Source organism: Microcaecilia unicolor, chromosome 5 (assembly GCF_901765095.1).
Source record: "Microcaecilia unicolor chromosome 5, aMicUni1.1, whole genome shotgun sequence".
NCBI classification, from domain to species: Eukaryota; Metazoa; Chordata; class Amphibia; order Gymnophiona; family Siphonopidae; genus Microcaecilia; species Microcaecilia unicolor.
In genome coordinates this window covers 224,541,052-224,555,744 of record NC_044035.1, presented here as the reverse complement: position 1 = coordinate 224,555,744, position 14,693 = coordinate 224,541,052, and the positions used below count along the sequence as shown (strand labels likewise).

Below are 14,693 nucleotides of genomic sequence, written 5' to 3'. Positions count from 1 at the left end.
TGAGGTGGAGCAAGATACAAATAACATAACACAATCCAAAAGACATTCCCAAAACAACCAAAGATCATCTCAAAACAGAAAATTCTTACTGCTAGAAAATTTCCATTATAAGAGGCATTAACTTAGGAACACAGCTCAAAGGTCCCAACCTAGTTGCCTTCCATGATCCTCTGCTACCAACCAAATACTGAATGTGATCCGAGAAAAGAGTAAGGATTCTAATAGTGATACTGTAATCCACCTGGAGACAAATGACCTGGCCAACGTTTACAGCACAGAGCGTTCCAGAAGCTTGAGGAGGGCATCAAGTCTTTCGTAGAGACTGCAGCTTTTTCTGAACTTAGTCTTACATATGGGTGGAGGAGTGGCCTAGTGGTTAGGGTGGTGGACTTTGGTCCTGGGGAACTGAGGAACTGAGTTCGATTCCCGGCACAGGCAGCTCCATGTGACTCTGGGCAAGTCACTTAACCCTCCACTGCCCACCGCATTGAGCCTGCCATGAGTGGGAAAGCGCAGGGTACAAATGTAACAAAAATAAAATAAAATAAATATGGGAAGAGAGAGGAAAGATTAGATTCTTGTTCCAGCTTCTGAAGAGGCTGCAAGGATCATGTACAAGGCATGCACTACACAAAATTCTACTTCCCAACCCTGTATGCTTTATGGTGTTTGCATGTTTCACCTACTTTCAAAGTGCTGTGTCACAAAAGATTCTGAAATATCACAGAGTTACAAAAGAAAAATGTGAGGCTGAGAAACAATCCTCAGGAAGCATCACTGCAGCAACAAGTAGTAGCCTGGCAACACAGGGCAGCAAAGTAGGTTTAGCTCAGACTCGGGAACTCAAGGGACTGTTCCCCTTCAGCTGAAATATTATGCTGTAAAAACTTTCAAATTTCATTTTGATAGAGCTGCAGAGTGCCAGAGAACTGTTGTAGGTACACAGAAGGGCAGAGGGTGCTAAAGAATTGTTAAAATATTAGAGGCAACCCAGAGGGGGCTAGCTCAATGAGATTATGTCTACACTACACCAGACTACTGGCATCAACATTTAAAAAGGAGCTAGAGCATCTTTTAAACTAGAAACTGGGGGGGGGGGAACACCGACAGTCGCATATGGTCCAGTACAAGGTATCTTTAAATTTATCTTTAAAATCAAACATGGTACCGGAAGATTGGAGGGTGACCATATAATGCAATTTTTTTTTTTTAAGTGTTCAAAAGAGGTGATCTGGGAAATTATAGACCGGCCTAAAGTAGGTGCCGGGCAAAACGGTAGACCCATATAAAGAACAAAATCACAGGGCATATACAAAAGGTATGGATTAAGACAAAGCCAACATGGATTTTTCAAAGGAAATCTTTCCTCACCAATCTACAACATTTCTTTGAAGGGGTGAATAAATATGTGGATATAGGTGTGCTGGTCGATATTGTGTATCTGGATTTTCAAAAGGCATTTGACAAAGTATCTCATGAATGACTCCTGAGGAAATTAGAAAGTCATGGGATGGGATGTAAGGTCCTACTGTGGATTAAGAACTGGTTAAAAGATAGAAAACAACTTCCTTATGAGGAAAGGCTAAAGTGGCTAGAGCTCTTCAGCTTGGAGAAGAGAGAGCTGAGGGGAGATATGGCAGAGGTCTATAAAATACTAAGTGGAGTGACACCCTTTTCAAAAATACTAGGAGGCATAAAATGAAGCTAAGTAATAAATTTAAAACAAACAGAATAAAATATATTTCTTCACTCAATGTGTAATTAAACTGTGGAATACATTGCTAGAGAATGTGGTAAAACAGTTAGCAGGGTTTAAAAAAGGTTTGGATAATTTCCTAAAGGAAAATTCCATAAGCCATTATTAAGATGGACTTGGGAAAATTCACCGATTATTTAGAGGATAAGCAGCATAAAATCTGTTTTATGCTTTTGGGATCTTTCCAGGTATTTGTGACCTGGATTGGCCACTGTTGGCAACAGGATACTGAGCTTGATGGACTTTTGGTCTGTCCCAGTATGGTAACGCTTATGTTCTTATGAACCCTGTGAAGTGAGATTTAAGAACCAAATATGTGTGCCCTAGGAACAGAGAGGCAGAAGGATTGTGATAGATGTATAAATGATGCATAAGAGCCATTTTTCAGTGCAAAGGAATTTTAGAACAGGTCCTGGTGTGGAGCTTGGAAGAGGTAGACTCAGGAACGTCTTAAAATATTTCTTCCAACATCATTATCCAGTGTTAAAGGGATTTGATATGCCAATTTCTGTAGTACAAATCAAAGCAGTTTACATTTATTATATGTAGATACTGTCTCTGTTCTTACAAAATTAGGTTATTTGTTGATGATGTGATATAATGGTGACCTATCCTAGGTTATAAAGGATATTGAAGGGCATGTAAGGTGTCAGGATTCAAAGTTAATTACACAAGTTTGAGGCCCTAAATGGGTCTGTAGGAAAGGAATTAGCTGCTATATCGGGGTCCATCCCATTTCACTGGGCAAAAAGGAGCCTTAGATACACTGGAGTCTAACAGCCTCTGCTAGCAAATTATATGGTTAATCATTCCATGCCGAAACAAGGGATATGCCAAAATCTGGAGATATGGAGTAGATTGTCTCATGAATTGGAAGGATTCATGTTGAAAGAAATAAATATGTTTGTTTTTAATTAGATTTTGCTTATGCAAGGAGGAATTTATTATGTGTTGGGGAATTGCACTAACCTGCACTGTACAATGTTTAAGAAAATATATTCAGAACATTAGGACTACATTCTTATTCTTAGGTACAGATCAAGTTTATTTACAATACTGTACAGGTAATGCAGTAATTTTAGCTTCAGTTTAGGGATCTTATATAAGGGAAATGTACCACAAGATAAATGGTTAGAAAGCGTGAATTATTAATTATGCTGGATTGATATGCACTCACTTTGATTGTGAGGATCTGTCTCTGTGTTGTGTGTGTCAAAAAGGTGCAGTAGTCTGCTAGTATGTAGTTTCTATGTAGAAATCTTGTTAAGAGTCCAGTTTGTCCAGCATGGTGTAATATTTACAAGGTTGTTGCTTTTTAAGTCGTTGGAGTTAGTGCTGTTATGGTATGGTAAGTTTGAGTGTGTTTTTGTACAAGTTTGTGCATAGTGTTTTACAGTGGAGAGACCATGTTGGCCTTTATTGGAGTGACATCAAAACTGTAATATAATTTTAGTTTGTTATAACACCAGATAGGGTTTTAGAACATTTTGCAGGATTTGAGGATTTGATATGTGTTGAGGTGATTACTTTTATAGCATACACAGTGTCTGATCAGATTGAAATTATGAAACACTGCCTCTTGAGGGATCTTTAAATACAGTTGAATTGTTTCCATAGATGCAAATGTGGTTCAGTGCTGTTTAGTGCTTGAAATAACTGAGTGTTTAAAATAAGATAGAAATCCATTTTTAGGTGAACATAAAGATGCTACTTGTCAATAAGAGTAACTAGCAGTTTTTCCCTTAGGCCTCAGTCCTTTTACCACCAAGCCAACTTTTAACCCAAATGAACCAAGATTTAAAAAATCCTTACTCATTGGTCTTCAATCACTGGGAGTGATAAGTCTCTTTTTGGGATGGACAACCCTTTGAAATCTCTGTACTCTGGTCCAGCATCTTCCTTACCACCTGCCCCCCCCCCCCCCCACCCCACAGTTTCCAGTAATAAAAGTGGCTCCTCTCTAGCCCATTACACTGATGGCTTTGCTGGTCCCATTCCATCTGACATGGACTTCCTGTTGCTGAGGGTCAGAATCAATATAGCCATCAGTGATGCGGCCCAGACAACAGCTCTGCATCTTTATATTGCATTTTGTTTTTGCAGGAAGTGGTTTGGCTGGCAGAGGACTAAGGAAGCTGCACCTCTAAACTGGACCTGGGGGGAGCACTACTGGATTTGTATATGGGCCCCCCAAAATTTACCCAGACCCCCATGAGTGGTTAAAGTGACCCTTCCTAGATGTTCTACAAATGCTTGTAAGCTCTTGTAATAATCAGCAGAGACTATCCTCAAAATTATTCTGCTCAAGAATAGATTAAAAATACCTCAATAATGATAACTCCTCAGCACCATATCACTACAGACACCATCCTGCTTATTTTTGAAGAAGGCCGGCCATCTTCGGACACAAATCAGGAGATGGCCGGTCATCTCCTAAACCCGGCCAAATCGGTATAATGGAAAGCCGATTTTGGCTGGCTTCAACTGCTGTCACGGAGCCGGCCAAACTTCAAGGGGGCGTGTCAGCAGAGTACAGAAGGCGGGACAGGGTGTGGTTACGAGATGGCTGGCTTCGCCCGATAATGGAAAAAAGAAAGCCAGCCCTGATGAGCATTTAGCCAACTTTACTTGGTCCCTTTTTGTTCACGACCAAGCCTCAAAAAGGTGCCCCAACTGACCAGATGACCACCGGAGGGAATCAGGGATCATCTCTCCTTACTCCTCCAGTGGTCACCAACCCCCTCCCACTCAAAAAAAAAAAATTAAAACCATTTTTTTGCCAGCCTCTAATGTCATACCCAGCTCCATGACAGCAGTATGCAGGTCCCTGGAGCAGTTTTAGTGGGTACTTCAGTGCACTTCAGGCAGGCAGACCCAGGCCCACCCCCCCCCCCCACCTGTTACACTTGTGGTGGTAAATGTGAGCCCTCCAAACTCCCCCCCCCCCAAAACCCACTGTACCCACATGTAGGTGCCCACCTTCATCCCTAAGGGCTATAGTAGTGGTGTACAGTTGTGGGGAGTGGGTTTGGGGGGGGGGGGATTTGGGGGGCTCAGCACACAAGGTAAGGGAGCTATGTACCTGGGAGCAATTTATGAAGTCCACTGCAGTGCCCCCTAGGGTGCCAGGATGGTGTCCTGGCATGTCAGGGGGACCAGTGCACTACAAATGCTGGCTCCTCCCACGACCAAATGGCTCCAACCGTATTATCGAAACAAAAGATGGCCGGCCATCTTGTTTCGATAATATGGTCGGGATGCTGCTTTACGGGGCCGGCCTTGAAGATGGCCGCCCTTGTAGATGGCCGGCCCTTTTCGATTATGCCCCTCCATATCACCAGGGTGTGGCAAAGTTAAAAGTTTTGTAATAACCAGTACCAAAGTGGTTATTACCTGGCAGGAGTCTATCCCTCCCTGTAGGTAACCAGCGCAGATCATGGAGGCAGTGATGGCGCCATTGTACACAGATTTTGTATTACATCGTGAAGAGCTGATCAATGGTACAGAGACTGTCATCAAAGTAGGTGAAGATTTCCCTGTGGGGATAATTCAGAACTATCAGCTGAACACCACAGCTACACTTACTAAACACAATCCAAACCAGCCAAACTGGTAAATTTTGCCTTTTTTTTTTTTATTTAGAAAAAGCCAAGAAATGAACATGAACTATGATCATGGATTTTTACTGTTCAGTAACACTGAGACTACCAATTTTCTAGCTCAGAAAGGTGAAATTAGATCTTACCTGCTAATTTTCTTTCCTCTAGACCCTCCAGACCGGTCAAGACGCGTGGGTTATGTCCTCCTACCAGCAGAGGGAGACTGAGAAAACACTAAGCTTTTGAAGCCTGTATATATAACCTGTGCAGAACCTCCACTAGCCAGTATAACCCTGACAAAGCAGAGAAACAAAAAACACTAACAACAACTGGCAACCCTGTACGTGGTCACAGTAAACTGCAAAAACAAGAAACATCTTCCGCTTGCTCTTACGGAAACATGTTCCTTTGCCTTTGATAAAACAGTTGGGCTTCTACAGGTGGACTATCAAAGAAGAGCCCCACCTGTCCCGGACTCCTATCACAAAACAGAAATAAACAGTCTGCAATTAGAGAAACAACAATCTACAGCAGCCAAGAATTATCCAACAAACACACCTCCTGGCCTCCAATACAGACAGGGCGGGCTCTTGACCGGTCTGGAGGGTCTAGAGGAAAGAAAATTAGCAGGTAAGATCTAATTTCACCTTCCTCAGCGACCCTCCAGACCGGTCAAGACGCGTGGGACGTACCAGAGCAGTAACTAACTTACGGGAGGGACCTACTAAGGCCAGAGGTCAAAACTGCTGCCCCAAAGCGCACCTCGTCCTTTGCATGCACAGGAATCCTATAATGCTTCACAAAGGAATGCAACGAAAACCAAACCGCAGCCCAACAAATATCTAACAGAGAAATCATACTATTCTCCGCCCACGAGGCTGCCATTCCCCTAGTGGAATGAGCAGACCAGCCCCTAGGCACCACAGGACCCTTCACCAAGTAAGCAGATGCAACCGCCTCCTTCAACCACCGTGCTATGGTCACCTTAGGAGCCGCTGCACCCTTCTTTGGGCCACCATGAAGAACGAACAAACGGTCAGAGGCTCTGAAGTCCTGAGTTCCAGAGAGATAACAACTCAAAACTCTCCTGACATCCAGCTTGGCAATACCACGCTGCTCCGAATCTCCAGCCATATCACCCAACACTGGCAGAGAGATGACCTGATTAACATGGAACTCGGAAACCACCTTGGGCAAAAAAGGAAAGCACCGTCCGCAACGAAACCTTTCCCTCAGAAAGGACAAAAATGGTTCCCTACAAGACAAAGCCTGAAGCTCTGAAACACTCCGTGCTGAAGTAATCGCCACCAACAAGACCATCTTTAAAGATAAATCCTTACAAGATGCCGATACCAGCGGCACAAACGGAGGCCTGATCAAAGCATCCAAAACTAGCTTCAAATCCCACGGAGGCACCATCCGTCACTGAGGTGGACGCAGCAACTTAACACCCTTCAAAAAACGCACTACCTCAAGCTTCCCACGAAAACATGACAAAGCTGCCACCTGAACCTTCAGTGTAGACAAGGCCAGACCCCTATCAACACCATCGTGCAAAAATTCCAAAACTTCCGCCACCGAAGAGCGAAACGGCCGAACTCGATGGTCTTCACACCAGTGCTCAAAGATTCTCCAAACCCGGACATACGCCAAGGAAGTGGATCGTCTACGGCAACTCAACATCGTAGCAAAGCCACTGGACGAAAGCCCCTTCTTCTTCAACTTGTGCCGCTCAAGAGCCAAGCCATAAGCGAAAACCGAGCCGGATCCGGCATGATTATCGGGCTTTGACACAGAACTGATCCCAACAAAGGCAGGGCCGCCGCCCCTGCCAACCGCACCAGGTCTCCGTACCATGGTCGATGCTGCCAATCCGGAGCTACCAGAATCACCCGACCGAAGTGATGTTCGATGCGCTATATTACTCGACCGACTAACAGCCACGGAGGAAACACATACAGTCACTCCCGAGGCCAAGGCAACAGAAGAGCGTCGATTCCCTCCGCTCAAGGGTCTCTTCAGCGACTGGAAAAAAAAAAATCTCTGAACTTGCGCATAGCGAGCCGTTGCCCTAAGATCACCGAAAGTCCCCAGACCGACACAACTCACTGGAACACTGACCGAAGAAAAGACCACTCTCTGGGATCTAGAGTGTGCCTGCTGAGAATCTGCATCTATGTGACCTACCCCGGCCACATGCGCTGCCAAGAGAGCCTGAAGATGAGTTCAACTGCGCCGCCAAGGCTCTTCGTCCCCCCTTGACGGTTGACATATGCTACTGCCATGGCATTGTCACAGAGCACTCGGACTGCCTTGTGGCGAACCACCGACGTCAAGGCCTGGAGCGCCACCCGAATGGCCCGAGTTTCCAGCCGGTTGATGGACCACTCTGCTTCTGCCCGAGACCACCGGCCTTGAGCTACCTGACCGAGACAATGTGCCCCCCAACCTTGCAGACTGGCATCCGTGACCATTACCAGCCCCTGTGGGGACTCCAACGGCATTCCTGTTCCCAAATTGCGCGGGTTGAGCCACCAGCGGAGACTGAGACGAGGGGCCACCGACAGCGGACAACACATTTCCAAGTCCTGCGACAGAGGGGACCAACGACTGAACAGAGCTGACTGTACCTGACGCATGTGCGCCTTGGCCCACGGAACTACCTCTATGGTCGCCGCCATCAGGCCCAGGACCTGACGATAAGTACGGGCCGTCGGCGCCTTCTCTGCAAGGAACCGACAAATCGGACCCTGTAACTTGGAACCAAAAGGCTGCACGAAGGAAAGTGAAGATAAGCTTCCGTCAAATCCAGGGAAGTGAGAAACTCTCCTTTCCGGATCGCACCAGTGACCGACCGCAACGTCTCCATCCGGAAAGAGGGCACCTTGAGTGCTGCATTGACCCTTTTGAGATCTAAAATGGGACGAAAAGTGTCCTCTTTCTTGTGGACCACAAAATAGATCAAATAGCACCCTGAGCGTTGCTGATCTGAAGGAACAGGAACCACGGCTCCCAACGCGAGCAGCCACCGCAGAGTGTCCCTCACTGCTGCCCTCTTGCTCCAAGACCGACAGAGGGATTCCAGAAACACTTCGGGAGAACAGCTTTCGAATTCCAGCGCATATCCGCCTCGAAACACCTTGAGAACCCACTGATCTGACCTGATTTGGGCCCAGCTCTGGTAAAACAGACTCAGCCGAGCCCCAACATGCACCAGAGCCTGAGCCCGCACACCTTCATTGGGAATTGTGGCGTGAATACTAACCTCCTGCGGAAAAGCCACGCCCTCCGCGACGACTCTCACGAAAGAACTGTGCGCGCTGGAAAAACCGACCCCTAGAGGTCCTACTACTATTAAACATTTCTATAGCACTACTAGACTTATACAGCGCTGTCCAAATTAACATGAAAAGACAGTCCCTGCTCAACAGAGCTTACAATCTAAATTGGACAGACAAACAGACAGCTAGGGGTAGGTCCCACTCGATCTGCCCGGCCTATACCGCTGAGCCTCCCTAAACCGTCCCGAGAGGAACTAGTTCTGGCCCCTGCCTTGAACCGAAAATCTGGAAGCCATAGAACCTTGGTATCACTAAGACCTCACACTAACTTGTCCAAATCTTCTCCAAAGAGCATAGCTCCCTGAAGTGGCAGAGACCCACAACCATAGCCATATTTTTTGTCTGAAGTAGGCAACAAATCATAAAAGCCTCAGACAAAAAGGATGAACCCATGTCCAAGTCGGCTAACTCCTGACCCCCAGAAGAACCAACATCTACCGAATCATCCAGGAGCTTCTCGGCCCAACGAAAACATGCCCGAGCTACCAGACCCCCACAAACCAAGGCCTGCAGGGCTAGAGCCGACAAAACAAAACTACGCTTGAGAAAAGATCCCAACTTCCTATCCTGAGGATCACGGAGGGCCGTTCCTCCATCAACCGGGATAGCCGTAGCTATAATTACTGCCGTCACTACTGCATCTACCGTGGGAGCATTAAAGGAATCCCTATCGTCCTGAGGGAGGGGATAAAGCCTCGCCATTGCCTTTGCCACCTTACACGGCAAATCCCATTCCTGACAAATCATCTCCCGGAGATCCTTGTTCATAGGGAAGGATCACGCCTGACGCTGAATGCCCTTCCCCAACGGATCCTGGACAGTTTCCCCCAAAGCCACCTCAGGACCAAACTGAAGGGTGGACGACACCTGATCTATGAGTTCTGACAGCTCATCTCTATGGAAAATCCGCACTATTGAAGGATCCTCTCCAGGAATCCACCAATCCTGCTCCTGAGAGCCGTCAATTCCATCTGACTCCCCCAGATCACTAAGCACAGCTTCTGCAGCTACAGGAGAAAAACATTGCCTGTCCTCTGACCACTCTAACCGTGGTCTCTCAGCCAAGACGGAAATAGCCCCCTCTTCCAATTAGGGGGGGGGGGGGGGGTCCCGATCTCCAGTCCTGATACCGCGTCCAGACAAAATCTGGAGGAAAGCCCACCATTCCTGGACCGTCATTAGGCCCTTTTGTGCCAAAAACGGAGGCCGCAGGCCCAAAAACAGCTGGCTCCACGGGCCGCGTCAGACTCAAGATGGCGGCTGTTCCCGCCGAAACTGTTCCCGCTGACAGCGGCCCTGCCTACGCTCCCGCTGACCCGGAGACTCCCGACACCATCGATCCCTCCGCGGTCAAGTCGGGGGGTGCCGCAGCCACCTTTATAGGTGCACCGTAAAGCTACAGTGAGCACCCGGCGCCTCTACCCCTCGCCACGAGCACGCGCGACATCGGAGGAGCTGGGCCGCCATAAACCACGAGGGAAGGGAAAAGCTGTTCCGCAAACGCGCCAAACCAAAAACTCACTCACACTGCAAAAGCACTGAGGAAAGCGCTGCTCTCTCGTTCCAGCAAGGAATCGAAACCCCCGTTCGGTCCGCTGAAAATAAAGAAATAAATGCCCTTAAAGGCACAGTACTCCAACTCTGGCATCTGGAAATTGTAAGGCACTCAAGGCTACAATACTGAGAAAGCAGCCGAGGCACAAAGCTGCCAAGCAAACAGAAATAGAGAGCAGCACAGGGGGAGGGACCCAAACATAGGTGTAACACCCCAGGGGGGAAAACTGGGCCCCACCAGACCCAGGGCCCCAAAGCACTTTTTTTTTTTTTTTTTTTTTTTTACACACACGTACAGGGTACTGCAACAGAATAAAGTTTGGAAGGAAAAAATCCTACGACCCAATGACAAACTACCTCACCAGATTATTGGAGACTGCACAGGCTGTCAACTGCTACCTCTGCTGAGACTGAGAAAATACTGGCTAGTGGAGGTTCTGCACAGGTTATATATACAGGCTTCAAAAGCTTAGTGTTTTCTCAGTCTCCCTCTGCTGGTAGGAGGACATAACCCACGCGTCTTGACCGGTCTGGAGGGTCGCTGAGGAAGTAGACTCAGTTTTATTTGGTCATTAGAATTATCACTTAACCATTTTCTGCTACCTAAACTTTTCCTGCCTGCAATGCACCTACATCAGATGAAAAGCAAATGTGGCTCCTTAAAAATTGCTGATCTTAGCTTCCACTTCAGGTGCTAGATTGGAAAAAACAAAATTTGCTGGTAATTTCTAAACTGTAGCTATATCTTGTGTTCCACAACCGAAGACACTAAAATTCTCAGCAAGTGATTTAAAATAACTAGAAAGATTTCCAGGAGGCCTACAGATGTATACAGTATATACAGTAATTCCTCTGTAAGAGCTTTGCTGACTAATATGTGAGAAAGCTCAAACCCTGTCAAAGGTCTTTATGAGCGGCAGCTGGACACCACTGAACCTTGAGTCTCCATCTCCGAGGGGCCCCTTTACCAAACTAAGTTAAGTGCATGCTTACACAGGTCATTCCCACGCACTAAGGACATGTTTAGCACATAGGTAACATGGCTGATTTTTCTATTTGTTTTAAATTGATGGCTATGCACTAATTTTCTCATTTTGTAGGTGGTAAGGGTTCACATCCTAACCACGCACTAATTGGTTAGCGTGCTGCAATGTAGCTGCGCTAACCAATTAGAATAGAACACGCCCATTCTCTGCCCCCGTGCAAAAAAATAAAATCTATTTTTTAGTGAATGGGTAGTACATGCACATGGAAAAATTCAGGATGCTTGCACGTGCCCTACGGAAAGCACTGTTAGTGCTTGACACAGCTTAATAAAAGGACCCCTGAAATTGGAAAGTGGGGGATTCAAACCTACAGAAAACAAACTGCTTTTCATACTAAAAGGAAAAATATGCCTTGTAAGGTCTTCACGCTCCTGTACATTTTTCATTTTCTCTAAAAAATATAAATTACAATGCATTAAAAAGTAGGAGTTTCACCCCACGTAGGGAAACTGACAATCCATTTATAGGGCACTTGTTACACACATGGGAGGTGCTGAAACGCAAATTTAAAAAGGGAGTTAAAACCTCAACATTGGCTCATATTATTCATGAGGTAGAGTTCCCAGGGGGAGAAGAGGGGGGTACGTTTCATGAATGGTATAGAAAGGGCTTGCGGAGATTTCGAGATTTGATGTCAGAGGGTACAATAAGGACATTTGAGACACTAAGGAGGAAGTTCGACCTGCGGGAGACTGACAATTATGCATATTTGCAAGTCAAACATTATATGAGTAAACAGGGGTGGTTACATGCGGACCCGAGGGAAAAGGAGCCCCTAGAAAATATATGGGTTACACTGGAGGGGGGGAGGAGAGGCATATCCAGGTTATATAACTATATTAGAGGTAGCGCATTGAATAAATTACCTTATATGAAAGCATGGGAGAGCGATTTGAACTGTGAAATGAGTGTGAAAGAATGGGAGAGAGTATGCATTGAGGTAAAAAAGGCATCAGTGTGTGTATTAATAAAGGAAAATGCCTACAAAGTTTTAAGCAGATGGTACTATACGCCAGAACGGTTAAAACGAATGTATTCTAAAGCCTCAGACAGGTGTTGGCGCTGTGACAATGATCTGGGTAGTTTTATACATGTGTGGTGGTCTTGCACTCTTGTACGCTCCTTCTGGGACAATGTTACGGTGTGCCTGACCTCTATTCTGGGGGTGCAGTTTCCTGCAGAACCAAAGTGGTGCTTACTGGGGTGGGGAAATAAAAGGGGCCAGAAATGGCAGAAGCGGCTAAAAAGACTATGTTTATCAGCTGCGAAGCTAGAGATAGCAGCCCACTGGAAACAGAGAGTGGGCCCTACGATGGGAAAATGGAAAACGAGGCTCCGAACATTAATGGGACTTGAACAACTGACAGATAGAAGGAGGGGTAGATTTGACCCTGACGCGGAGGAATGGATGCATCTAGAGCGTTTATGGACTGCTGCAACTAATATATAGGGAATTCAGCCATAAAGTGAGGGAGGGGGGAGGGAGGGGAGGGGGGGGGAAAAAAAAATTCATTACGTTTTCAAATGTATATATTGTAGTCCATTCTATTTGCACTGGCTGTACAGCTGTTAGCTGAATAAGTGTATGTACTATGGAACAAAGTGACGGAATAAAAACATTTTTCAAATAAAAAAAAAAGTAGGAGTTTGTTTCACCAATTACTACTACTACACAAGATACTCTAAATTTTCCACATGAAATAATCTAGAAATTAGGGAGCTACCGAATTTGTATTCGATTTGGCTCTGAATATATGTTATTCATATTTGACCAATAGTGATTTAAATTTGAATGCTAATAAATCGAGTCTCATGTGCTAAATCCTACTGAAATAAAACATTTGATCTCTGATTTTACATTATTTTATTGTTTGTTATGTAAAAGCTCAATGCCCATTATTCGTATTCAGTATTTGTATTTGGCCTAATAATATTTTTCATTATTCATATTCTGTCAAACAGTAAAATATGCTGTTCAGTACAACTATAATAGAAATATTTTTAAAAGTAATACAAAGCCAACATCTTAACTGAATTTGTTTTCATGTCCTTTATCATAGAACAGATTAGGTCTCTTCAAAATGCCTTAATAAAGCCATAAGCTAAATAGAGTCCACATGTACCCACAGTAGATTCAGCTAAATTTGAATTTTTCTGGATGAAGAATGAAGCAGTTTCTGTTGTAGGACGTGAATCTGAAGAGAAAGTGTATGCATGCCAAATAAAGGCTTTTTGGTCTCTTATTCCTAATTCCTTTCTGAATATTTCACTAATTGTTCTTTCACAATGAAAGTATAGAGCATGTGTAGATCAGTGAAAAACTTCAATTTTAATGATTTTGAACAATTTTTTTAAACAGCAGAATGTGAAAAATGTACAAGGACATGAAGACTTACATGACACAGTAGTACAGTATACAATGAGCCCAGTTTAATCACCTCTAACTATATAGCTTTAAACCTGAGGGCCCCGTTTACTGAGATATGCTAGCATTTTTAGCGCGTGCTGAAAATTAAGTGCACGATAATGCTAGAGATACCCATAGGAATATATGGGTGTCTCTAGCATTAGCATACGCATAAAATGCTAGTGCGCCTATAGCGTGGCTTAGTAAACAGGGCCCTGTGTTAGCTGAGCACTTCTTTAAAATATCCCTTTGACTTCAGGAAGGGAAATTTTACTCTTAGAATCTTGTTTTTTACCTTCTTCATAGGTTGCTCCCCATCCAGATATCCAACATTGTTTTGGTGCTTCCCATGGCATCCCAAAGTTGGGCAAGCAAACCGGTTTTACATTACCTATCAAAGAAAAGACTATTATTAGGTTTGTACTGACCATTGGAAATATTGACCTTGGAACAATCAGGGTTATACAAACTATCGGATGCCACCGTCAGTGCCACCAATACAAAACACTAGTAACTAGACATTTCCTGAGGGAAAACATCTTGCTTGATGCCTATACAGGGGAATAATTCTATAAAACAGCCACCAAAATTTACAAGTGTTAAAACATGTAAATGGTTTTTTTTTTTTGTTACATTTGTACCCCGCGCTTTCCCACTCATGGCAGGCTCAATGCGGCTTACATATTGTATACAAGTACTTATTTGTACCTGGGGCAATGGAGGGTTAAGTGACTTGCCCAGAGTCACAAGGAGCTGCCTGTGCCTGAAGTGGGAATCAAACTCAGTTCCTCAGTTCCCCAGGACCAAAGTCCACCACCCTAACCACTAGGCCACTCCTCCACTAGCATTTATATGCATATGTGCCAGATTGCTTCCATTCTGTAAATGTGTCATACAAAAATTCCCAGCGCTGTTACTAAATTAAATTCACTAATGATAGCCTTCATCATAACAAATTAAATATTTCTGGACCTCAAAGGTAACTCGTTT

At 44.9% G+C, this 14,693-nt stretch overlaps 1 protein-coding gene across 1 annotated transcript in view; it reads right to left on the bottom strand.

Moving 5' to 3' along the window:
• The window catches only part of TMPRSS2 (transmembrane serine protease 2), a 180,440-nt gene that overhangs the window by 35,153 nt on the left and 130,594 nt on the right, over positions 1-14,693 (bottom strand). The window contains exons 11-12 of the mRNA XM_030203820.1: positions 13,999-14,094; positions 5,150-5,292 (exon numbers count right to left, since the gene is read on the bottom strand). Coding sequence (XP_030059680.1) covers positions 5,150-5,292; positions 13,999-14,094 — 239 coding nt within the window. The remainder of the gene's footprint in view (positions 1-5,149; positions 5,293-13,998; positions 14,095-14,693) is intronic.